Raw genomic sequence first — 24,928 nt, 5'->3', positions numbered from 1 at the left:
TCTCCGGAGCACCCAGAATGCGAAAGACTCATTTGAACCTGTGACCAGTGTGGAATAAAAACCGCACATTTGACAAATTCATTCAGAGATACGGCCAATCAATCCTCTAAACATTTGGTTAAGTGGATCCCACACTCACAGAGACACAAACCTCTCTGATTCCGGTTCCGTTTATCTGATCCGTCCCTCACCGGTCGGGAGTGAGGGGTTTTCTGACTGCTCATCAACTGCACAATTTCTACCACTTCCGAGTGCCAACGTAAGGCTGGTGTCATACCTCCTACAAAGCACCCTTATACCAGTTCTGCCTAGAGGGCTGTGGGGTTAATAGAAGATTAAATGGATTATGCCCTACATTGCAAGATCGAAGCACCCTGCCGTGGAATATATATTGATTACAAACGACGGTATATATATGTCTTTTTGCGGAGCCATTCAACTGCAGATTGATGCCACAGAACCTTCATTGCTCAAGTATAAGGAAGCATAGACAGCTCATCCTAGCTTTTACCGATTCAAGGATCCAAACTTCAGATAAAATCACAAGCACAGGCTTTTATTGATAAGATCTATGACGAAAGGCAGTAACTTGGAAGACTGCGGGGATTTTCTAATTTTAGTGCTATTAAAATGCTATCCTTAGATCTAACACAATATTACAGTAAGCCACACTCAGCATGTTACCTTTTCAGTCAGTACAAGGATTTAGCAGACTTTTTGCCTATACTGATTAGTCAAAGAGACCCGCTTAAACCATTGGATCACAGGTGTGGTAAACGGGCAAAATCATAGATTTGAGGACAGATATCATGCTTTAAACGACATCAAGAGCCTAAAGCTTTCTATGTAACTTGCGTTGCAGAAATTTGTAACTCATACTTGCGTCAGAGATGCAACAACACTCGGACAGTCGGACAGCCCAGCACGCAGAATCTTATCAGATGATCTAATCAGATAAGCATTGTGCCGATGATCGGGGAAACCTCAGGCCGAAGCGGAAGGCTGGCCGGGCGGTGGTTGGCCTTAACGATGGCCTGAGGCCGAGACCCGTGGCGCGATGCGCGCGTCTGCCACGGAGCCTTACCGGGATCAGGGAAGAGTGAGAAAAATCATGCGCTCAACCCCCCGAGCTCATGTAGCACCATCTACCAATCTGCTTACTTCGAAGTAATCACTCTCGAATTCGGTTGCAACAGATTGGATAATCCTGAAATCTTGTCCCCCCACTTTCACTTCACAACCTTTTGGAAAATGTGATCAATGCCCAATGGCTTCGCGTGGCACCCGTCTGGATCCACTGCAAGTCATGCTGACCAGACACCATCCATGCATATCCTTGGAAGTTCCTGCGTGAGCAAAGTACTTACCATGCAGCAATAGTAAATTATATCTACCTTCTCCTGTGGCCCCCTGTGATCCATAACCATCATTTTTTACCATCTCAAGAGTCATCTGTCCTGCTGTCGGGCAAAGTTGGCGTCGCGGTCATCCTCTTTAGGTGCGTGACTTGTACCCCGCTTCGGACCTTTCAAATCAATGGCAACCGCCCTTCCGCAAGATGAGGGGCACAACGCCTCATTGACACCAACCTCTGCAACACACAATGCCCTTGGTTTAGCTATGACGCTTGTTTCTATCCCAACTACCAAGCTTCCTGCTCTGGACACAGTCGATCAGTACGCAGTCGACGATTTTTCGCAGAGCTCAGTAGTCCTGAGCCCCCGCATCGAGCTTGCTTGCGATACCAATCTCCAAGCTGTTGCAAGTGACCTCGTTCAAGGATACGCTCGCTTTGTCTCGAGCTTCACAGGTCTGGATGAGATTGCATTCCTTGTCGCCCGTCATGCAACCACCATCTCTGGTCCAGAGAAAGAGCGCGGTGTGGTCTGTGCTTCTGTACTTCGGGAAGCCGATGGCCAGCACTGCACCATCAAAGAGGTGGACGAACAGTATCATGATGCTGATGAAGTCCACTTCTGTCTGGCTTTGGGATTCTGCGAGGAACCTGAAAATGGCGAGCAACAACCCCTTTTCAAGGGTACTGCAAACGTGGGTTTCCCGTTACTTCTCTTTGACTGTCGCCACAGCGCCTTACTGATCGACCGGCAGAATTTCACGCTATACGCGGGGCCTTCCACCACCGCTACTAGCATCCAGATCTGCTTTAGCTATCCCGACCGACTGATCCCCGTCGTTGCAGTGGATTCGATGCTCAGGACCATTGCCGCTCGCTTGGCAGATTCGTCTCCGTCATTGGCCTTCGAGGCCTCCCTCCCCGAGCTTTCTGTTATGAATTTCCCTCCATCTATGATACCCCCTTCACGACGCCATGATTGGAATGAATTGACTGATTCTACGATACCCCAACAACATCTTCTCCACACTGCGTTTGAGGGCTGGGCCCGGACAAAGCCTGATGCCATAGCCCTCGATTTCGTTCATTCTTTACCTTCTGCAACTTGTTCTGCAAAGCACAGCATTCTCACTTATTCTGACCTCGATCAAGCAGCCACTAATCTAGCTGTACATATCAGGGGCCTGCTGGCGGCCCGCGATGCTGCTGATTATGGGCGGATTATCCCTGTGTACATGACGACATCGCCCGAACTGTACATCTCATACCTTGGCATATTGAAAGCCGGGTTTGCATTTTCGCCTATTCCACAGGATGCTCCCGTGGATAGGATTCTTGAAATTCTTCAGGACATAGACTGTCCTATCCTTCTGGGTAATATACCCGAGCCATCTTTGGGGCCTTGGTCTACTGATGAGCGTGGTGAAGATGAGCGCATGCCCGTATGGGTCAACGTAAAGGACGTTTCCAGATGGGAGGAGCTGATAGATCGTACTCAATCCTCGCAAGCTGAGAGTGTCCTTGAGAAAGTGGATATCCAGGATGACCAAATCGCTTATCTTCTCTTTACGAGTGGCTCCACTGGGAAGCCGAAAGGTGTGCAAGTAAGCCATCTTGCAGTCACCTGCTCAATAGAGTCCCATGCTACGACTATCCCGCTCCCTGGAGATTTTGTAGGCAACTTCCGCTGGTTTCAATTTGCCTCTCCCACGTTCGACCCGTCCCTCATGGAGATTTTCGTCACCTTGAGCACCGGAGCTACTCTCTGCTCTGCCGATCGGAGCCTGACATTGACTGATCTCGAAGCCACCATTAACGAAGCAAGGGCGACCGTCATGATGGCTACGCCGAGCTTGGCTGCACTCTTGCGACCATCCCGATTGAACACACTCCAATCCCTCTGGACGATGGGCGAGAAGCTCAATAGGACAGTCATTGCAAATTTCTCAACTACATCACTCGATGAACCGCATAGAATGTTGGTGAACGCATATGGACCCACTGAGGCCGCCATTAATTGTACCTATTTGGCACCAGTTGGTCGCTCGGTTCGGGGCTCAATTATTGGCAAAGCGCTTCCGACTTGCGCGATGTTTGTCCTAGATCCCAACAATCACGAACCAAGACCAGTCGCAGCGGGTCTTGCTGGTGAGCTGGCAATAGGAGGTCCGCAAGTCAGCAAGGGTTATTTGAACCGCCCGAAGGAAACTGCGAAGGCTTTTGTGAACAGCGCAGAGTTTGGGTACTTGTATCGTACTGGGGACATGGCGCGCATCGTCTGGGACGAATCCGGCTCTCCAGTGATTGAGTTTCTCGGTCGGATAACCTCAGATCAGGTGAAAATCAGCGGCCGGCGGCTTGAACTGGGCGAGATTGAGTCGGTTCTGTCTACAATCCCTGGAGTAACAGAAGTTGTGGCCGTGGTACTCAAACGCGACTTCGATGTACAGGGAAGTGAGCAAATAGTGGCGTCTCTCGTTATCAACAACAGCGACACGAGTGCTGTCGAGAAACAGACGATAGCAAATGAGGCACACTCCAAAGCGCAGCAATATCTGTCCAGTTATATGTGCCCTTCCGCATATGTTTTCTTTCCTAGCCTCCCACGATCGAGCTCCGGCAAGGTTGACCGCAAAGCAATCTCGGCTCAACTTCGAGAACCAGGCAAGAGTGGTGTTCAATTGTACACCCCACAGAAGACTGTTCCAGACACTACGACTGATGTGCATAATCAGTGGGAAATTCCGGAGGACGAGAATCTGTTGTCTGTACAACAGCTTGTGATTGAACTCATCGCTCAGACAACAGACGAGGATGTCGCTGCTGTCACGCCTGAGGCTGGTCTGTATTCCCTCGGAATTGACAGTCTCGGCGCGATGCGACTTCTGCAGCGGTTACGGGACCATGCTATTGATGGTCTGTCTGTCGGCGATGTGTTGCAGTCACCGACACCGGAAGCTCTGGTTTCACTCGTCTTCCAGCGTCGTCAGATGGCGGGAAAGGCAGATACTGACGAAATCCACGACCCGCTCCATCAGAAGCTTCAAGAATTCAGTCAACGAAATGCACTCATATGTGCAGAAAGACTAGACTTGATGCCGAGTCAAGTTGCGAGAGTTCTTCCGACAACAGCAACGCAATCAGGCATGCTAACCAGTTTTCTGCGTAGTTCATCTGATAAGACATCTGCGGCTCGCTCGTACATCTACCATACCGTCCTGCGGCTTGAATCTGATGTCGACCTTCCCAAGATTCAGAGGGCTTGGGATACGGTCCTTGCCAGCTATGATTCTTTTCGCACAGTATTTTGTTGGGTTGACGATGATATGGCGCCATTTGCCCAATGCATTCTTGCTTCTGAAGCAGCGCCTCACGCTGATTGGGCTGTCTATCAAGTAACCGAGACTGTCTCGAACGAGGCGGCTCTTCAAACTGCACTCCGCGATGCGGAGGAGGCCATTGATCTTAGCAAACCACCTTTTAGGTTGTCTCTGGTCAGTAGTCACACAGGGAGCCAGATTGTTCTGAGTATGTTCCACGGAATCTTCGACGGTGGCTCACTGCAGCTCTTGCTTGAGGATGTAACTTCTATCTACTATAGCAAGCCAGCCAAGCAACGAACTTCTATTGAGCATGTTGTGAAGCATCACTTTCAGTCAAATCAGGCCGCAACCTCCGATTTCTGGAACAGGCATTTAGCACAACACTCTCCTGTTTCGTTTCCATCCTTGACCTCATACCGACCATCTTCAGTCAAAACCACCGGCTGCGCGGAGATCACAGCCAATATCCGTCATGATACCCTCAAGAACAGATCTAAAGTTATTGGATCAAGTCCTCTTTCTGTACTTCAGGCAGCCTGGGGATCAATCTTGTTAGCTTACAGTGGTACGCCTGATCGGGATGTTGTGATGGGCAGCGTTATCTCAGGCCGCCTTGACATTGTCTCGGAAACCTGCATTGGCCCGACATTCACCACTGTTCCGATCAGACTCACTCTTGAGAATTCGCAGACCAATTCAGCTGACACCTGCACAAATCGCGCCATCACCCAATGCCTAACAAAGCTCAATGCAGACGCTCTGTCTCACCTGCAACCTGGCTTGGGATCGCTCGTTACGGCGGAAGGAAGACTTCCATATGATACACTGATAGCGTATCAAGATTTCAGCGCAGGCTCCAATGCAAGTGGTATCTGGAGCTCAATCCATCACCCGCCCATGGCGAATGACTTTGCAGTTATGATTGAGGTGTGGCCGTGTTCCGACTCCTCCTTGACATTCCGTGCCAGTTTCGATGAGTCCAAGCTTGATCTGAGTTCGGCAAAGATGATGCTAGGACAGATGTCTGACATCGTCGAATTCATCCTCAATGAGCCAGAAGGGAGATTTCTCGAAGGCCCGATGAAGACCAATTGTAACTCGAAATCATGCTTCAATCCGCAATCAAAAATTATCGAGGAGGCAGAAAAAGGATCTCTCTTACAATCGCAGTTTGAGGACCACGCACAATCACACCCTGAAGACCATGCTTTGATTTTCAAGCATAATCTGGATGATGAAAATGACGTGCGGAATATCACCTGGTCTTACGGGAAGCTCAATGACATAGCCCAAAGACTTGCAGTGCATCTTACCCGGATCAGTGGTGAGCTCAACAACCGTCCGATTCCAATCTGCATCGAGAAGAGCCCTGCCATGTATGTTGCGATCCTCGGTATTCTCAAGGCTGGAGGCGCCTGGTGTCCAATCGACACTATGTCTCCCGCACAGCGCCGTCACGACTTGATCGCCCGAACTTCATCTGACATTTTACTGGTTTCTGACTTTGATGGACCCCAGCCAGAAGGCTCGATTCCTGCCAGGGTACAGATCATAGATGTGAATAGGTTCGTTGATGAGACATCAGCTGAAACGAACGGAGTGAATTCCACCATTGTCAGATCTCCAGCCAACTGCAACGATATGGCGTATTTGATCTGGACCAGTGGAACAACAGGCGCACCCAAAGGTGTGCCGATCAAACACTCGTCTGCTGTGTCTAGTATGAGAACGCTGCAGAAAGATATTCCTACGGATGTGCCGGGGGGTGTAAGATGCTTGCAATTTTCGTCTTACACTTTCGATGTATCAATTCAGGATATCTTTTATACCTGGGGTGTTGGTGGCGTACTCATTTCTGCTACGAGAGATATCATGCTTGGGTCATTTTCAAGGCTCGCCAATGTTACCAAAGCAACGCATGCGCATTTGACCCCTGCTTTCTCAGCTGGAGTACCTCGGAAGAGCTGTGAGACATTACAGGTCATTACCATGATTGGCGAAAAGCTGACACAGTCCGTGGCTGATGATTGGGGTACCAATATGAGGGCTTTTAATACATACGGACCAGCCGAGGTTACAGTCGTCTCGACCATCAGAGAGTTCGGCAATGAACATAAGAATGTCAAAAGCGCGAACATTGGTTGGCCCATGGAGACTGTCTCGGTCTTCGTGACCAAGGGTCAGCGCCTGGTCATGAAGAATGCCATCGGAGAGCTGGCACTCGGCGGTCCACAGCTCTCGCCTGGCTATCTGAATCAGGACGACGTCACGAAGGCGAAGTACGTCTGGAACGAAGAAGCTCAACAAATCGTCTACTATACTGGTGACCTCGTTCGAATGCTTGCCGATGGCTCTCTTGAGTACATCAACCGCGTCGATGATCTAGTCAAGCTGGGCGGTATTCGGGTGGAGCTGAGTGAGATAAGCTTCTCCCTGCGAGAATGTCATCAATTTGTTGAGAGCATTGAGACTCTTGTTCTCAGTCGTCCGGACAGGCCAAATAGTGTGGTGGTCGCCTTTCTCTCGGCGCCGAAAGCTGCAGCTATGGAAGAGCAGAATCAAACGGTATTACTGGGACAATCCGCTGTCGAAATAGCTCGAGCTGCCAGCGAACAAGCTCTGCGTGTTCTGCCCGATCATATGATACCTTCTGTCTTTCTTGTGGTGTCTAATATTCCGAAAACTCCTTCAGCCAAGACTGATCGCAGGGCACTACAAGCTGCCTATGCATCGGTTGACATCGATGGCTGGGAAACCGAAACAAGCTTGGCCAATGGTTCGCTGGGTACTGTCGTCGATTCCGTTGACGCATCCGTTGCTGCCCACATAGTTGAGACAATTTCTTCATTGGCCGGCATTTCAACCTCACTTGTCTCCAAGTCCAGCCGGCTTGGTAGCCTCGGCATCGATTCGATTCGCGCAATTCGGGTGGCCTCTAGACTGAAAGAAGCCGGCCATCAAATTTCGGTCGTTGACGTTCTCAATTGCGTGACTGTCCAGGATTTGATGCTGCTAGTTTCTGACGCAAGTCAAGGTACTCCAGCCGAAATATCCGAATCGTTCGACGTGAGCGATTTCAATGAGACATGGCATAGTGCCGCTGCGAATCACATTGGAAAAAGCTTTAGGATCCTCAAAGCATCTCCATTACAGGAAAGTTTGCTTAGTGAGACAATGGGCACTTACTCCATGTATTGGAGCAATCACTTCTTTCTCTTGGACGACATGGTGGATCTCACAAGGTTGAAGCAAGCTTGGCTCGCTACGTGCCAACGCACCGAAGCTTTGAGGATTGGATTTATTCCTGTCGCTGAAATTGGAACATCAGGCCCCAGTACGGCCGATAACCGTGATTCATCTATACTGCAGATTGTCTATCAACTTCCCGACCTCAACTGGAAGGTTCTGCAATGCCCTGAATCTGATATGGCGGAGCTTCGTGACGAAAGATTGCATGATATCATGTCCACGCATCAGAAGGCCTACTTCAGACACCCACCGTGGGCTGTCACCATATTTGATACTGGCGCCGAACGTATTATGATGTTCACAGTCCATCACTCTATACATGACGAGCCTTCACTTGGTCTCATGTTAGACGACGTGCGATGTGCTTATACTTACAAACCGCCCTTGCGGGTACAGCTTAGTGATGCCTTCGCACTCATCCTTCCAAACGAAAAGAGGATCAAGAAGACTAGCCAGTTCTGGGAATCGCAGCTGAAGAACTTTTCTGACCAAGATGCTCCTGTTTGGCCAGATCTTACTGGCACGAGAACGCAACCGGGCGAAGTCCCAGTGTACGAGTTGATCTCAGAAGGGCTTCCCTTGACCGAGCCGAGCGCCAAGTTGCAGACAACTGCAGTAGAATTGGGACTGTCGTCAATCGCGTCCATCATTCGCGCAGCGTGGTGTTATGTATCATTAAGCTACCTTGGAGTTCCAGCAGCCGTGTTTGCTGAGACGCTCTCTGATCGTGTTCTACACCCCGACCTTGAGAACAGCATTGGTCCCTTGATATCCGTCGTACCCGTTCCATTCCACCCCAACGGAAGCGTTCGGGAGATACTTGTCAATCAGCATCAAGTCTCTGTCCAGTCCTGGAAGTACCGTCATATTCATGCTCGCGAGGTTCGAAAGTGGTTGCACCGTCAGAGAGGCGAGGCGCTATACCCTGCGGTATTCAATTTCCATATTGTCACCGATGACTCTATTGAGCACATAGAGCCAAGCATCTGGCATGGATTGGATGATGAGGTGGGCCTACACGTCGAACACCCCATGGCGTTCAATGTTTTCCAGCGCTCCAACGGTACGATACATATAGAAGCCACTTCAGACAGCAAGATAATGTCACGAGCCCAGCTGTCGGTCTTTGTCCGCCAAGTTGATGGATTGGTGAGTTCAATGCTCTCATCGATTGACGAGTCTTTCGGAAGTCTGGTCAACCATCTTCCGAAATGTCTGCGGTCGATTTCGGACCAACCGGTTAGTGAAGAAGTGGCAAACTCAGTGCGGCTGAGTCCAACGCATTGGCTCGAGGTATATGCTGCAAGAAGTCCTGAGTTGATTGCCGTTGAGGTTGCCAGTCGCATAGCAGAGTCCGGGATCGAGAAGGAGACAATGACCTATGGTACATTGAATGCCGAGGCGAATCGAGTGGCTGCCTACATCGCCTCACTAGGTCACAAGAACAGAATGATCGCGGTTTGCTCCGAGCGAGATTTGATCTCGTATCCTATCATCATTGGCATCTTCAAGTCGGGAAATACTTATCTCCCAATCGACGACGGTCTCCCGGCTGATCGAAAAGCTTTCTTGATCGAGGATGGCAATTGCCCGCTCGTCTTCACCGAGAAATCATTTGCTGCATCTTTCGGAAATGTGCCGGAGACCTGCCAGATAACGTGCTTTGATGATACTCAGTTCTCTGAGTCATTGAGAGCGATGGGAACCGAGGACAAGGACTACATGTCTGATCCAGATGATCTAGCCTACCTGCTGTATACCTCTGGATCGACAGGCAAACCCAAAGGCGTCATGGTAACCAGAGGCAATCTTTCGTCATTCATCGAGTCCTTTTCTGAATTCACCTGCCGACGTGCCCCTGTCACTTTGGAGCTTGCGGGAACTGGCAGATACCTCGCTCAAGCCAGCCGTGCCTTTGATCCTCACCTTTTGGAGATGTTCTTCCCATGGAGACATGGCATGGCGACCGCGACAGCTCCTAGAGCTATGATTCTCAATGATCTCGGATTGACGATCTCCAAATGGGAGATCACGCACGCCAGCCTTGTTCCATCCTTGGTGGATCAGTCGAATATCGTCCCTGCGCAATGCCCCAGTCTGAAGTACATGACTGTTGGCGGCGAAAAGATATCGCAGAAAGTTTTGGATACATGGGCTTCGGCACCAGGATTTGCTCTTGTGAATGCATACGGTCCTACCGAGGCAACAATCGGCTGCACTTTCGCTCCAGTGGGCAAAGAGACGAATCTACGTAACATTGGGCCTCCACTAAGTGCTTGTGTCGGTCATGTCCTCATGCCTGGCACACTCACATACGCTCTCAGGGGCCAGACAGGAGAACTCTGTTTCACGGGTGACCTTGTTGCAAAGGGTTATCTCAATAGGCCCGATGCAACGGGGTTTGTTGCCGGGCCGAATGGGGAGAAGATGTATCGTACTGGCGATATTGGACGCTTGATGCCAGATGACTCGGTCGAGTATCTCGGCCGAGGCGATGATCAGACCAAGATTCGTGGCCAACGACTAGAGCTTGGAGAGGTTTCCGAGGTCATTCGCTCCTCTTGTAGTCTTGACATCAGTGTTGTCACGACGGTCGCAAAACACCCTGGCCTCTCAAGGCAGCAGCTAATCTCCTTTATTGCGCGATCCAACGCCCACAAAAGTGGGCAAGACGCAAATGTCGCATTCCTGTTCTCGGAATTCGCCACGCTCGGTAAAGAGCTGCAAGATGCGTGCAAGAGAAAGCTACCGAATTACATGGTGCCTGAGCTTATTCTTCCCATCACTTATATTCCGCTGGCGCCTCTGTCCGGCAAAGCGAACATCAAGGAACTGGCTGCTCTCTTCTCCGACATCCCCCTTACCACTGTTCTTCAAGGAAACAATGCCTCGAGCAAAGATGGCACCATTGGTAACCGGCCTTTATCTGCCGATGAGGAGGCTGTGGTGAGAGAACTCTGCGAAATTGTTGCGGCAGATCCAACATCAATCGGACCTATGACGAACATTTTTGAGATCGGTTTGGATAGTCTCAGCGCGATTGGTCTCTCAATCAAGCTCAGAGGAATTGGCTATCAGGCTACAGTGGCTCTTGTCATGAGTAACCCTTTCGTCGAGCAACTTGCACGTTTGCCTAGACGTTCCTCTTCGGCGACAGAGAATGCTATCTCAACTATTCGTCAGCAATTTGCCCAAATTGAGTCTGAGTATAGGGAGCATCCTGTTGCAGATACTGATCCAGCTCGCGTGGCTGCGATTCGGCCTTGCTTGCCCCTCCAAGAAGGTCTAGTTGCGCGATCCATGAATGTTGAAGGCCGCCACCTTTACGTCAATCACATCATACTGAAACTTGATCAATCTGTTGATGTGGATATGCTAAAGACTGCGTGGCAAACGGTCGCCAATGACAATGAGATATTGAGAACTGCTTTTGCTCCCTTCGACAAGCAGATAGTGCAGGTGATACTTGCAGCTGATGCCCATCATATTTGCTGGGTGGAAGAAGAGTACGACAACTTGGACGAATGCATGAAGAGACATCAGGACAATCATGACCAGATCTCTCGAGAAATAGTCTCAAACATGACTAGATCTCCACCTGTACGATTCTCAGTTGCAAAGTCCTCTGGTACCAATGAGCCTCTTGCATTGTTCATCGATATTCACCATGCACTTTACGACGGCGAGTCCTTCTTCATGTTGATGGAGGATGTTGCAGCCCGGTATGCAGGTGATGAAGTGGCCCAGAGAGGCTCACCGTCAGAATTCATCGAGCATGTATACACCCAGAATCTGGACAAAACAAAAGAGCATTGGGTTTCGTTTCTGGCGGGCTATCGCCCTACAACTTTCCGAAGAGATGCCGATGCCATGAAGGATTCTGCTTCCCGAAGCAGGAAGCTCCACAACAGTCTTAGCGAACTGGACCGGTGCTCCGCAGCCCTCCATACCACCGTGCCATCTCTAGTCCAAGCAGTATTCGCGCTCCTTTTGGCGGATACTGTTGGAGCTCCCGACGTGACATACGGTTTGGTGCTGTCGGGCAGAGCCGTGTCTGTACCAGGCGCATCGTCCGTTCTACTACCGTGCATCACCACTGTCCCAGGCCGTCTTAATGTCACCGAACTAGAAACCGTTGACGAGGTAATCGAACATGTGCAAAAGTCTACAATCCGATCTCTAGAGTTCCAACACACTCCCCTGAGACACATTCAGCGATGGATTGACGCCGAAGCACCACTGTTTGACTGCCTTTTCTCATACATCCGCACCACACATTCCCCCAAACACTGCATGTGGCAGGAGTTGGATAGCCACATGCCTGCTGAATACCCTTTTGCAGTGGAAGTCGAGGCGAACCATGCAACGGACACGATCCAACTGCACTGTAACTTCTCGTCGTCATTTGGATCTCCCTACGATGCGGAGGTATTTTTAGAGAAGATGGAGGCCGTGATCTCGAGTGTGGTGTCTGGTGAGGGTCTTTCTTTGGCCAATTTTAACTTATCCCGGCCCTCCACACCGGGCACACAGTCTCCCATTATTGCATGGGACAACTCCAACTGGTCCTCCATAGAAACTCAGATTCGAGAGCACACTGCGGACTTCTGTGGACTGGCCATAGGGGACATCACGAAGGGTGCATCGTTCCTGAGTCTAGGTATCGACTCGGTCACGGCGATCCAATTCTCCCGCAGACTTCGCGATGTGGGATTGAGCGTCTCTTCGTCCGACGTGATGCGATATTCCTGCATAGGCGCACTTGCCAAGTACATCGATGACGTTACCAGCAATGGGGTCCCAGATCAGGACCTAGAAAGCGTCGAAGGTGACCAAATTGATGTTGCAATCTACGGTCAATACGCCCGCCTTCTGGGCAAGGAGGATTCTATCACTGCGATGTTCGAGACTACGTCTTTGCAGTCGGGAATGCTCACTCAAACCCTAGCCACCGAGGGGCAGGTCTATGTCTACCCCCATCCCGTCAGGCTTGCCAATTCCGTTGACATCACTTGTCTCAAAGCGGCTCTGGTCCAGGTCATTGAGCGAAATGATATCCTGCGCACCTCATTCCACCAGATAGAAGAGCTCGGGACTTCCTGGATTGGTGCTGTCCATAGCAAACCACCACTTGAATGGGCAGAGATCACCCTACCCTCTGACGCGAACGTCCTGTCAGAGATTGCGGCTATGTACTCTTTTCGGGAAGAATCTAGCTTCGAAACTCCTCCTCTCAAAAATTTCTTGGTCAGCCAACCGGAGGGGAGGGTCCTTGTGATTGTCTTGCACCATGCGCTCTATGATGGTGCTTCTATCCCGTACTTCTTCGAAGATTTGGCGATGATTTACAATGGTGATTCGGCCCCGGAGAGACCGAATTTCTCGGAAACAGTCAAGCATATTCTGAAAGGACAAGACGAGTCGTCCAAGTTCTGGACTCAAAGATTACAGGGATATGAGATCTCTGAGCTTCCTCTGCTTCCTACCTCTGAATCTGCCGACTGTGTGTACACTTCCGAGCGACTATTGGATGTCGATCTGTCTACAGTAATTGAGGCTTGTAAAGCAATGGAGGTCACAGTTCAAAGCGTGTCTCTCTTGGCCTACGCCAAGTTGCTGGCTCATCTTATGGGGAAGCGCGATGTGGTATTTGGACAAGTCCTGGCGGGGCGGTCGCTGTCAGTGGCAGGAGCTGAGAAGACCCTGGGACCCCTCTTCAACACTGTGGCCCAGAGAGTCAGTTTCGAGCCAAAGTTCCTAAGCAACAAGGCAATGGCTCTTCGCCTGCAACAAATGACAACTGATGCACAGATGCACCAGAATGCGCCTTTGCGCATGGTGCAAAATTCGCTCAGACGGTCTAATGCTCTTACCTCGGCATCGTTGTTTGATACTCTTTTTGTCTTCCAGAAGAGTGCGGACTTTGCCGGCAGTGTTGTCAGTGAGCAGACGATCTGGACCCCGTATGAGGTTGACGGTTATACCATGCAGGCTGAGTACAAACTGAACATCGAGGTGGATCATGCTAGCCATGGCCTTGTGGTCAATGCTGCCTGCAGTGGGAAACATTTCAGCCAGACTGCGCTTGACAAGCTCCTGGATGAGTATGCTGCAATCATCAGCGATATCGTCGAACACCCCACGAGGTGTGCGACAATTGTGCCCGAGGGCCTTGGTGATCTTCCCATGAAATTGTCTCGGGATGAATCGCAGGATGATGAGGTCGAAGATTCCGCTAAGCCTGTGCATGAAGACATAGTCCGATCCATACTTGCAGAGGTGGCTGGTGTCACCGTGGACAATATCAAACCGGACACTAGCATCTTTAGCATCGGGCTGGACTCCCTGTCAGCCATTCGCATCGCCTCTCTCTGTCGCGCAAAGGGACTCAGAACTGGCGTTGCCGACATACTGCAAGGAAACACTCTTCGCGGTATCAGTCAACGGATTCAGCCTGTCTCTGAGGATCGCACGCAGTCGCGGGGGTCCCTCATTGAGAACTACGAGCAGGTCGAGGAGGGTGTCCTCCAGCAACTTAGTCTGGAGAAGAGTTCGGTCGAAGCAATCCTTCCGTGCCTCGGTGGACAGTACTATCACCTTGCCAGCTGGCTCAAGTCCGGAAGAAAGTTGTTTGAACCTGCCTGGCCGTACTTTTGCTCCGAGCGTGTTGATGCCGCACGGCTAGAGGAGGCTTGGTTTCGACTGCAGCAGAGACATCCCATACTGCGGACCTGCTTTGCAGCGACCTCTGCCACAAACGCCGTACAAGTTGTCCTGAAGCAAGCGATGCGTGACACAAGCAAGTTCCAGGTCATTGAATATTCCTGCCCTATCACGGAAGCTGCCAAGGTTCAAGCCAGGGAAGAGGCGCTGCTTCCGTCCTCCCTGTCCACGCCTCCTGTCCGTCTGCGGCTCTTGAAAGCCAGTGATCGTGATGGTATTCTCGTGCTGATCAACCACGCTGCGTACGATGCGTGGACCATGCCAATGTTTGTGACTGAGCTTGCCCAGCTCTACCGTGGTCAGGAGCTCGACAGCAATCCTGACTTCCCGGCCTTCGTGGATTTCTCGCTTGGCTCTCTCCGTGAGCTCGATGAAAAGCAATACTGGTCGTCAACTGTGGGGTCAGCCACCCCTACTCTGATCAAGAAAGCCCACAGCAGCGGAGAGGTGCCAGAGCAGCTATTCGTCGGTGCCTGGGAAAAGGTCAAGGGCTTGTCGAGATTGGAAAGCACCTGTCGGGCAGCAGGCATCAGCCTGCAGACGGTGGTTCTCCTCGCGGTTTCTCGCAGCATCGCTCGACTTACCGGGGTGTCGGCCCCTACGATGGGTCTTTACCAGACTGGCCGTTCTGCATCCTTCGACAACATCGACAGATTATCCGGCCCATGTCTCAATGTGAATCCATTCCGTGTTCCTGGGGTCACGCCGGACGAGGATGCCTCTCCGACTGATGCTCTTGTCGAGCAGGCACGAGCCATCCAGTCGGCCCTCGCAGAGCGTGTGTCGTACGAGCAGAGCTCGCTCCAAGACGTGCTCTCGTGGTCCAGCACCCAACAAACCGGCGGCCACTTATTCAACACCTGGGTGAACCTGCTTTGGATGCAGAACGCTGTCCCGTCCGCCAATGACACCGCGCCGGATGCGGACGTAGACGAGAGCAGCGAGCTGTTCTTGCCGTTGCAAATCGGCGTCCCGACGGACTTCATCCCATCGGAGCCGCTAGCCGAGACGGCAACATCGGTGGCGGCTTTGGACACGTCCTTCCTTCCTGACGAGAATGTGTATATTGATATTGGCCCTGATTCCAAGACTGACTCAATTGGGTTTGGTGTGCGGGTCGAGGGGGGCATTCTGGATGAAGAAGAGGTGCATAGTCTGTTGACGGAGATTGCGGGTGAGATCGAGGGGGTTGTTTCGGTACTTGGTGCGGCTTGAGGTTGCATATACATGACAGGGGTCCGGGGACGGCCGTGTTGTCTCCTGCATATACTGCCTGCCACATATTGTGCAAATTTGTGATTTTGTTATCGCGTTGATAGATTGTTTTCCTTGTGCTTAGAGTTAGATTCCATATCATTCATGATTCTTCTCAGTGCTTCTCATCTTAGAGCTATATGTACAGCGTAACCCGTTCGCAGGCTAAGATCTCCCTGCCGATCCGAACACAATCCCCTCCAGCTATTTCCTCAGTCAAAGTCAGGAATTGTAATGGACCAGCCGGTTTGACCCTGGGAGTCCTCAACCGCCGTTCCCCAGCCACAACCATCCTCCCCACACGGCCTCGGACTTCAGACCTGCATTAGTGCTGGGTTTCCCGAGCCGTGGGTTTGAGAGACGGGGTGTCTGTTTGGGGGCTTTTGACGTACGAGGGTTTCCGTCTGGGCCGGCAATTGGTGGAGGTGGGTTGGGGATTTCACTTGAAGCCACTTGGTTGCTGATTGGTTAAGCAAATCATAGCCGTAAGGTCAAGGGTGAGATATTGTATATGCGTGCAGTGACAGGGGTGGGGAAGGAGGCTTGTACGGTAGGCAATGGAAAAATCACCTCAAGACGCCGCAGAGAATAGACCACGTTAGATCCAACTAATCAACAAACAGCATCAAATCGAAAATTGCAGACAAAACGAGTATGTACTCTTTACATGGTATCGTAGATCATCTACACTTGACAACCCCGCCACCACCAGCACCACCACCACCTTCCCTCAAATCTCCAGTTCCTCAAAGCCAATCACCCACTCAGATACTTCTCTCTCTCTCTCAGCACCCCATCTCCTCAACTCTCTCCGCTCCCTCCAGTCAGCCCACGCGCCCCCGCAACCCCAGCAAGAAACTCATCAAACCCCTCCAAAACCCCATCCTCGTCCCCCTCAAACAACTCCGCATCCTCACTCTCCACCACATCCACCAACTCCGAGATATCCGGGCCGTCCACGGGCGTCGAGGGCCGATAATACGGCGTCGACGCCGCCGACACCGACGACCGCGACGAGCCCGGATACACGTCGCGGCGGTACATGTACGCGGGTAGGTGCTCATCAAAGATCCACTCCCAGTTGCCGTGGTCCTCCACCCGCGGGATGGGCAGGATGTGGCGGCTGTATCTGCCACCACCAGCACCACCAGCACCACCACCGCCGCCGCCGCCGCCGCCGCCGGCGGGAGGTGTAGGGTAGACGACAGGCTCACTCGGGGCGTAAGGAATGGCCAGGAGGGCGAACTCCTCCAGGTGGCGGGCGACGTGATGGTACAGTCGGTGGGCGGCGTGGTGGGCGGCCGCGTTGCCGAGGTAGGCGTCGTCGTCGCGTGGGGGGTCTTGGTCGGGCCGCGGGCCGCAGAAGGGACAGCGGTGGAAGATGGCTGGGTAGGGGCGGCGGGACTCGTGGCAGATGGTTTTCAGGGATTCGGAGGTGTAGCCGTGGGCGTTGATGCCGTGTTGTTCGAAGGCGATTTGTCGGTAAAAGGTGCGGTTGCGGCAGCGGGGCACGCGGCAGATCCAGGTCGATGAGTGGTGGACTTCCATGTGGTAGAGCCATTGCTGCAGGGTGCGGAAGGTGTTGGTTTCCTCGGTGCAGGCGTCGAAGATGCATATGTAGGGCTCGAGGTCGGTGAGCACGTGTTTTCTTTTTTTTGGTTCGGGTTGTTAGCCAAGGTAATATGGATTTCCGAGGGGGGGGGGGGGGGGGGGGGAAGAGGAAGAAGGGAGAAGAAGGGGCGAGGGTAAGAAACTCACCTCCATGCATCATGCGAGGCGTATCGAGCTGCTGGCAGCTTGTAGCGGCAGTACGGACACGCGAACTCTTCCTGGCCCGGGGCGAGAGGGGGAGGAGGGGGGTGCTCTTCCTGCGCTGCGTCCCGCATGGCCAATACGAAGGTGACGGGGTTCAGGTTCTGCCTGGGGATGTGCATGGGGGAGTCATCCTGGGAGCGACTGTGATAGTTCAACGCCCTGCGACGATCTGAGACCATCTTCGCCAGTCGGGCCTGGAGCACCTTGTTATGAACCTTGCAGCGGTAGCGGAGAGCGCGGCAGACCATCGCCTCGAACCTTTCGGTGACGTCCCGATCCCATTCGTCGCAGATGATGTAGTTGGGGTGGTGGACCAGCAGGTCACTCGGCGCATACATGCTGGACTGGGCGAAGAGAGTCGTGTTCCGGTCCAGCGTCCGGATCGCATGCCACAGGTCGTAGCGGCAGAACTTCAGGAGGTTGGTGAACGGGTCCTCGCAGTCCCTGTGACGCGGCGCTTCGGCGAACTCGGCGTCCAGGTCGGCTGCCTCTGATGAATCGGAAGAACACCAGCCAGTTACACCGCTGCCACCTCCGCTGCCACTGTTACTATCTCCCTCATCTGCTCTCATAGCAGCGACGGCAGCACCAATAACAGCAACCTCCAAAGCCTCAACAGTCTCAACGACTTTCAAGGCCTTCCTCAACTTTAACCGATCTGAGCCCATGCCGCAATTAGCACAACCCTCCTCTCTTCCAAAACCTTCACATATGAAACCTGCAGGTCAAGGTTAGGGTGAGACTCACAAGACAAAATCTTCAACAGCATCAACCGCAATCCGCTGTACAGCTCACTCTGCACCTCGAGCTTGTTGCGCACTTGGTAGTCCAACGTCATGTCCACCCGGTCGGTCTCGAACACGCACCAGTGCTCCAGCCAAGCCGCGAACTGCACCCGGTGGACATGGAAGGCGTGAGGAGCGCGATCTGCGAAGCGAGCGGTCAGTCTGTTCAGCGCCTTCCGACACTTACAGGCTATTTCGACGAGCGACGCTTGGCCGGGGGGGTCCATGGCTACTTGTGATTCGAGTTGGTGGCGGGGTTGGTGGGGTTGGCGAGGGAGTGGCTTTTGGATGCCCTGGGGGTGAGGGGAAGATGAGGGCTGAGGGCTGAGGGCTGAGGGCTGAGGAGATGTTCCGATCTGTAGTGAGAGTTAACTCTGCTTGTTGGGAGGATTGGGTAAGATGAAGGTGATATCCTTTGGCTTGACCTTTTGGAATGACACGAGAAAAGAAACAGGGCTAGGTAAAAGGTTAGTGATATGGAAGTGGTTTGATGCGGCGAAGATAGACTGTCTGTAGCTTCACTGGGACTATGATGGTAGATGGTAAGGGAGACAGGTGAGAAGAGATGCACAGATGAAGTCCAAAACACCAGGAGAAAATGACAGGATGATGAAATGGACAAGAAAGGTGTGTAAAGCCCACTACATCTATGTTTCGCCCTACTATGTAATGCCTGTTCGCTTATGGGATAACCACGGCCGAATTGGGTATAGTATGCGAAAGTATGAGTATTCACCTCGTGGCAGTTGACTTGCATAGACCCCACAGGAAACGTGCATGTCGGCATGCCGACCCCAGTCGGGGACCCTCAAAGCCGAATCGTATTTCGGGCCGATGTGCAGACACCCTGCAGATACTACCAGGTACCTTATTGCTTCTTCCTTTTGGTGAGACTCTGTTCCTTGTCAACCTGTCAGCTCACTCCCGGTGACTGAGTAATACAACATCAAAATAAAATGAAAAGAAAACTACCTGTTTGCAAGTGAATGTGAGAATCGCGTCCTTTGAAAAAATCAGGTCATGATTGTTTTTGTCCATGTCTAACTAAACGAGAGCTTCACAGACCGAACCTCCGCTGTCCACACATACTCCAATGCCGCAAAAGAAAACGCCAGCCCTGTGCAAAAGTAAACATTATGTACAGTAAATACTCAACAAGAATAACAACGGGATCTTGACCAAGTACTTGGCATCTCCCTCTCTAGAATTGCGCTTTTGTCACCATACCAGCCTTATCGATGCTCTTCCCGGACATGAAACTCCTTCTGTATCGTGATAGACAGAAGATCCATAGGGCCGGCCTCCTCATCGCTATGGCGGCCTTTCCCTATACTGTCGAGCTCAAAATGCGCAGACGTCGTCGTCAGCATGGCTTCCTCGTCGCGACGAGCGATCCTCTCATCTCCACCTTGGATCTTGCTGAGGATGTTGGGCGCGTACCGGACGGCTTTAGGTGGGCCAGTGCTGCGTGGCTCGGGCTTGACGGGAGCAGGTGTGCCCAGCATGCGATTAAGGATGGTTCGGAAGAGTGGTTGGAGAACAGGAAGACAAGCACAGAAGATACCGATGGAGGGCTCAATACTCGACCAGATGAAGACATCGCCCAGAATCCAGGTCACATCGACGCTGTTGACGAATGTGAAGTAGTAGATCCGGATCGCGCTCGCCACACAGACGCTGTCAGATGGGTAAACCGTCAGTTACACTCTGTCGAAAGGCATGGCAGTGGAAGAAGCAAAGACCTACAATCCGCCTAGGAGGAAGATGCTTAAGATCTGAATCTTCTGCGATCGCCGCAGCTGAAGCCTCCAGACCAGAGGAACAGGCACCAGCAAGATGACTATATCCCCGACCATGTTTGCGACTGCGTGGCCAATGTAGAATGCGTATAAATTGTATCTTTCTCTGCCCCCTTCCGGGTCCAGGTATTTGGTCCAGTAGTAAGAGACAGGTTGACAGGCTGCCAGAAACGCAATGGTACAGCCGGCCCAGTAACTCAGAGCTATGACTATACAAGCCCACATTGTCCACCTCATACCGAAGATGCGCCGGTAGGACAGGATAATCGAGAGTTTGATGAGCGTGACAGTGGTCACGTACAGGAGGACATTGGCGAACAGAACCTAAGTAATGTTTCCAAGTCAGTCCCTTGTTTCATTTGTACGGCAGGAGGAACTGCTGACCTTCACCATGGCGACGATATCGTCCATGTTTACTACCCAGATGTGCTTGCCGACGCCGTATTTGCCTCCTACGTATAGTTAGCATTGGATCACATGAGAAGACATGAAAGCCACTAACCCACTACAGCACTAACCATATTTGCCGTGCCAGAGAGCTATGTAACGCATCAGTGGAGGTCAAGTAAGTAGAAAACATTGGGATTGTACCAGCGCTGCGACGATCAGCCAATCATCCAAGCCTATGCGAGCCTGTTGCACCTTTATCCGAGAGAACAACCGGACACTGATTGTGATGCAAGCCAAAGTGTACATTGTCGCGACGATAGCGTCATTTTTGGATTCATTGTTGGCTGTGAGGTCGGTGCCTTTTGGCGGTAGCCCGACGAGGTCCGACATATCCAGGTCCTTTATCGATGGAGCATGCCCACAAGCATCATGGGACGAGCAATGCTCAAGTTGAAGAGGACAGTGGGACAATCCGGGGGTCCGACTAGCTTTTGTTCCTTGATCCATCGATCAGGGGCCAGGTGAACTGGCATTAATATAGAGACTGAACCACATGGCCCAAAGCACAGTGGGTGAGCCTAGCCCTAACCATGATGCAATATTACAGTAACACTGGGGCTGATTTGCGTTTCCGATCCGCTGCAAGGTAGACATTCTAGAATACGCACAAGCGATCCAGCCTGTGAGCTTCCATTGTGTGGATGGTATACTCATCACGGGGGGCCAAAGGCAGTCCTCTGGTTCTTAGCATGATAGAAAGCGGGTGGGGGCGCTTTGACAGGAAGATTTCCACCCGGTCGGTCACTTTTCAAGTGTCTCGCGGGAAACAGGCCGGAGTACGTGTTTTTGGCGCGGAACGGCGCACTAACTGCCAGAGATTAATTGTTCTCCATCCACTGTGCTCCGAACTGACTCAGTAAAAGAAAGGAGAAGCCCCGATGTTTTCGTTAAGACTTTTTTAAGGTAGCTGCTCCATATCCCTTCGACGAACCTTGAAAACGAATTCAGTGCAGCAGTTCGGTCTGTCCGAGAGGACGCCAAACATAGCCTTCCGGCCCCAGCTTAGTTCTTACATGCACTTCAACCTCTTCCGGTAACGCAAGAGCTCTCCCTGTAGATGCATCCTTGCTGGGTTGGAACTGTGCGATCCTCGCGCCCCCAAAAATCCCACGTTTTCTGACTCAACTTCTACCTTTGGCACGTGGGAAAATCGGTGGCCTGATGACAGATATCCAGGCAGTACGGTAGTCCGTGCGCTATTCGATCAAGCATGTTTCTGCCATATGAGACAGGGTCGTAAGAGACCCGCTAGCCACGGAGAGATTCCCAAACAGAGCTTTGATGGTGCTTAATAGATGTTGATAAGTATCAAGCGGTGTGACTGTTCTCTGGGTCAACGAATTGACTCGGGGCATCTAGTCTTTAAGCCAGCCACCGATAGAACAGTTGACGTATGCACTCCGCCGAACTTGCCGGCAATTTGTGACAAGCTATCTGGTGTGGCAGGGAGTGACAACATATTGTTAATGAGCCAGTGTCAGAGCTTTAGGGATATGACTTCGAGCATGGCTCGACTCGACGAATGGAATCGTGCTCAGCAATGATCGAGAGCAATCTAAGTACTAAGTGGCAGTACTTCCGATGGGTGGTCTCTTTTCCCGACCGGGCAGTTGGTTGTAGGGACGTTATTATTGGACATAGGGCTGTAGAATAATCTAAAAGCTGAGTGTGCCCGTCATATGACTATTTGCTCAGGAGTGATTCCAGAAGAGGGTAAGTTGTTCTTGGCTTGAGGAATGAGGTTCATCGGATGAGCAAGTAGAATGTAGTACGGATGAGAATGGCAGGGAATGGCGATGCTGCATGGCTTCCAGAAGCCGAGCGGGAAGACAAACCAGCCAAAACCACTCTCCACCGTACCGCCCCGCTTGACCGGACCGACTGCCTATTCTTTCTATGACGGACAGCCCGGGCAAATTAAGGAACCTTCATATTTCACTGGCATGGATGATGGATCCCATGATCCGCATCGAGGCAGCACAGTTCTTTCGCCCAGGCATAGCTTAATCCCCCCTTTTATTGGAAGAGCAAATGATCGGAGGGCACTTGCCTTCTCTCTCCCCTCATTCATTCCCTGCAAATCATGATCGACCGTCACTTGGGTAGTCCCGAGCGTTTCACAACATGGCTGGGATACCACAAAGCTTGAGTCGAGGCCTATATGTGAGCATTTTAAGATCCCACTGCATCCCACCTGCCTTAACCCCTTGAATCTCCGCCTCGCGTTATCGCCGCCAGGCAGCTACCGCTTCAATTCATCGATGTCTCCTATCGCTTTTCTCTGTGGAACCTGATCACGGTGATCCTCAATGACTGGTTTGCTGAAAATCTTGGCTGAACAGTGCAGCACGATCATGCTCCGGCAATTCCACCTCGGCAATCATATCTCTTCATCGGGTTTTATTCATATCTGATCTTGTACAAATCATGTCATAGCTTGCATATCCCCTGACTTCTTCCAGCATCGACAAGTGTACTAGCTCGGAACCTGCCGCAAAGCCAGTGCTAGCATTGAGGATAGGGATTGCCCCCAGCACCCCTGCCCCTTGTCGAACATGGACAAGTGGGGTCAAATGGATAAGCTTTGCATGCTGAAGGACAATATCCACATTCACCCACAGCTTGGCGAATTCACTTAAAACAAATCTCGGGTGCATGACCCAGTTCCGAGCGGCGCAGCGGCACGAAGCCTTCGATACGGTCGCCAACTAGCTTCCTGAGCTTTGGCTCGAGTCGAGGAGCGCTGTTTGGCCTGACTACTAACCCTTATTGTTCCTGCAGTATATCCTCGAAGGTCGATTTGATGGAGTGCTCCCAGTCGTGCTCGGTCTTCAGGGGCTCCCATCCAACCGCGAAAGCCTTATCGGGTCTAGTACTAGAGCTATTTTTTCCATCAGATCTTATTCAGTTTGAAATTGAGGAGTTAAATCTCACTTGGAAGCAAAGCACGCTTCCGCGTAACCCAAGTCTCCATCGGCGAGTTTCTCTGCAGCATCCTCAAGGCTTATCGATCTGGGGCTAGCTGATTTCAAGACGCCCATGTCATGCCCTGCCTTGCCTATCCGGGTTGTCACATCAAGCCACTTATGAGACCCAGTATTGGCGAAGTAGTAACCATTTTGGCCATAGGGGATTTCCTCGCCGGACAGAATCCTCGCCACTAAAGTGACATAGAGACGAGCCAGGTCCTCTACATGGACATGGCCCAGCTGCGCTTCGCCGGTGTCGACATGTTCTGCGAAGCCAGATGCAATTGCATTCCTGATCAGTGTGGGGATTTGGTGTGATTGCTTCTTGAACCACCCGCTACCCCGGCCATAGACGAGTGGGGGCATTACGACGTACGCCTTGACCCCCAGGCTCTCACTCGTCTGTATGGCTGTAACTTCGGCCGTTCTCTGCGCGTAGGCTTCTTGAGAGTCGCGCGTCTGCTCATAATTGAATATATCATCATCTTGATCGGAAAATGTTCGTAACTCGAATGAAGATGGCGTGATAGATGAGACGGATACGCAGGTTGTTCCCGAGAGCTGAGAAGTTCCAGGATTGCTCTGTCAATATGCTTTCTTTGGAGAATATTGTGGATAACAGCGGACACAGCTACTCACATGAAGGAAGTGAACATCGCGACCAGTCTGCTCACGTCTCTTGCTGAGACCCTGTATGAGTGCCTTGGTGGCGGCAACGTGGAAGCCGGTCGCAACATTAACAACGATGTCATGACTGCTCGCCGCTCGTGCTAGTCCGTCTGCATCATCAAGACCAGACACAAGGGTCGTTTGAACCCCTTTACTGGCCAAGAGATCTGCTTGCTCTGAACGACGTACAACAGTCGTGATGGATAGCTTTGCGGGTTGAGCCTCGGCCAATTGGAGTAACTGATACAGTACAGTTCCTCCACTGCAATGATCGCGTTAGCATTTCATACGACGCCCTTTCAAGCTGAGACGTACATGAATCCAGTGGCCCCAGTCAAAAGGACTTTAGTCTGCGTCATGATCAGTTGGCGGTCTACTTTCGTGGTCTACACTGAATATCCTCTACTCACTTGGGAGGTACAGGTCAGTTTTATACATGTACCCCGCTTGGTGGCTGATCATCACGATTACAAATAGAGCCTTGTCACATGCGGGGCTTTGAGAGGGAACTTGAGTTTCTTCTGCCCTACAATATGGA

At 51.7% G+C, this 24,928-nt stretch overlaps 4 protein-coding genes across 4 annotated transcripts; 1 reads left to right on the top strand and 3 right to left on the bottom strand.

Annotated features, from left to right (window-relative positions):
• Positions 1-1,620: 1,620 nt before the first annotated feature.
• Positions 1,621-15,864, top strand: sidC (nonribosomal siderophore peptide synthase SidC; the record flags this gene model as incomplete). Its single annotated transcript, XM_020198916.1, has 2 exons — positions 1,621-2,049; positions 2,110-15,864. The coding sequence occupies 2 exons, from the start codon at positions 1,621-1,623 to the stop codon at positions 15,862-15,864; spliced, it is 14,184 nt and encodes a 4,727-aa protein (XP_020060924.1).
• Positions 15,865-16,704: 840 nt separating this feature from the next.
• ASPACDRAFT_56050 (uncharacterized protein) lies at positions 16,705-18,730 on the bottom strand (the record flags this gene model as incomplete). Its single annotated transcript, XM_020203086.1, has 4 exons — positions 16,705-17,551; positions 17,662-18,436; positions 18,466-18,645; positions 18,691-18,730. 4 exons carry the CDS (start codon positions 18,728-18,730, stop codon positions 16,705-16,707), a joined length of 1,842 nt encoding a protein of 613 aa, XP_020060923.1.
• Positions 18,731-19,735: 1,005 nt separating this feature from the next.
• ASPACDRAFT_38143 (putative integral membrane protein Pth11-like) lies at positions 19,736-21,082 on the bottom strand (the record flags this gene model as incomplete). Its single annotated transcript, XM_020200403.1, has 5 exons — positions 19,736-20,180; positions 20,250-20,626; positions 20,687-20,754; positions 20,805-20,841; positions 20,894-21,082. 5 exons carry the CDS (start codon positions 21,080-21,082, stop codon positions 19,736-19,738), a joined length of 1,116 nt encoding a protein of 371 aa, XP_020060922.1.
• A 2,436-nt stretch (positions 21,083-23,518) lies between these two features.
• On the bottom strand, positions 23,519-24,749 carry ASPACDRAFT_38142 (uncharacterized protein; the record flags this gene model as incomplete). Its single annotated transcript, XM_020200402.1, has 4 exons — positions 23,519-23,633; positions 23,687-24,282; positions 24,361-24,652; positions 24,706-24,749. 4 exons carry the CDS (start codon positions 24,747-24,749, stop codon positions 23,519-23,521), a joined length of 1,047 nt encoding a protein of 348 aa, XP_020060921.1.
• Between the last annotated feature and the right edge of the window lie 179 nt (positions 24,750-24,928).

This window comes from Aspergillus aculeatus (assembly GCF_001890905.1).
Source record: "Aspergillus aculeatus ATCC 16872 unplaced genomic scaffold ASPACscaffold_1, whole genome shotgun sequence".
NCBI classification, from domain to species: domain Eukaryota; kingdom Fungi; phylum Ascomycota; class Eurotiomycetes; order Eurotiales; family Aspergillaceae; genus Aspergillus; species Aspergillus aculeatus.
Note: the sequence above shows the minus strand (reverse complement) of the source record. Positions and strands in the feature narration are given on the sequence as shown.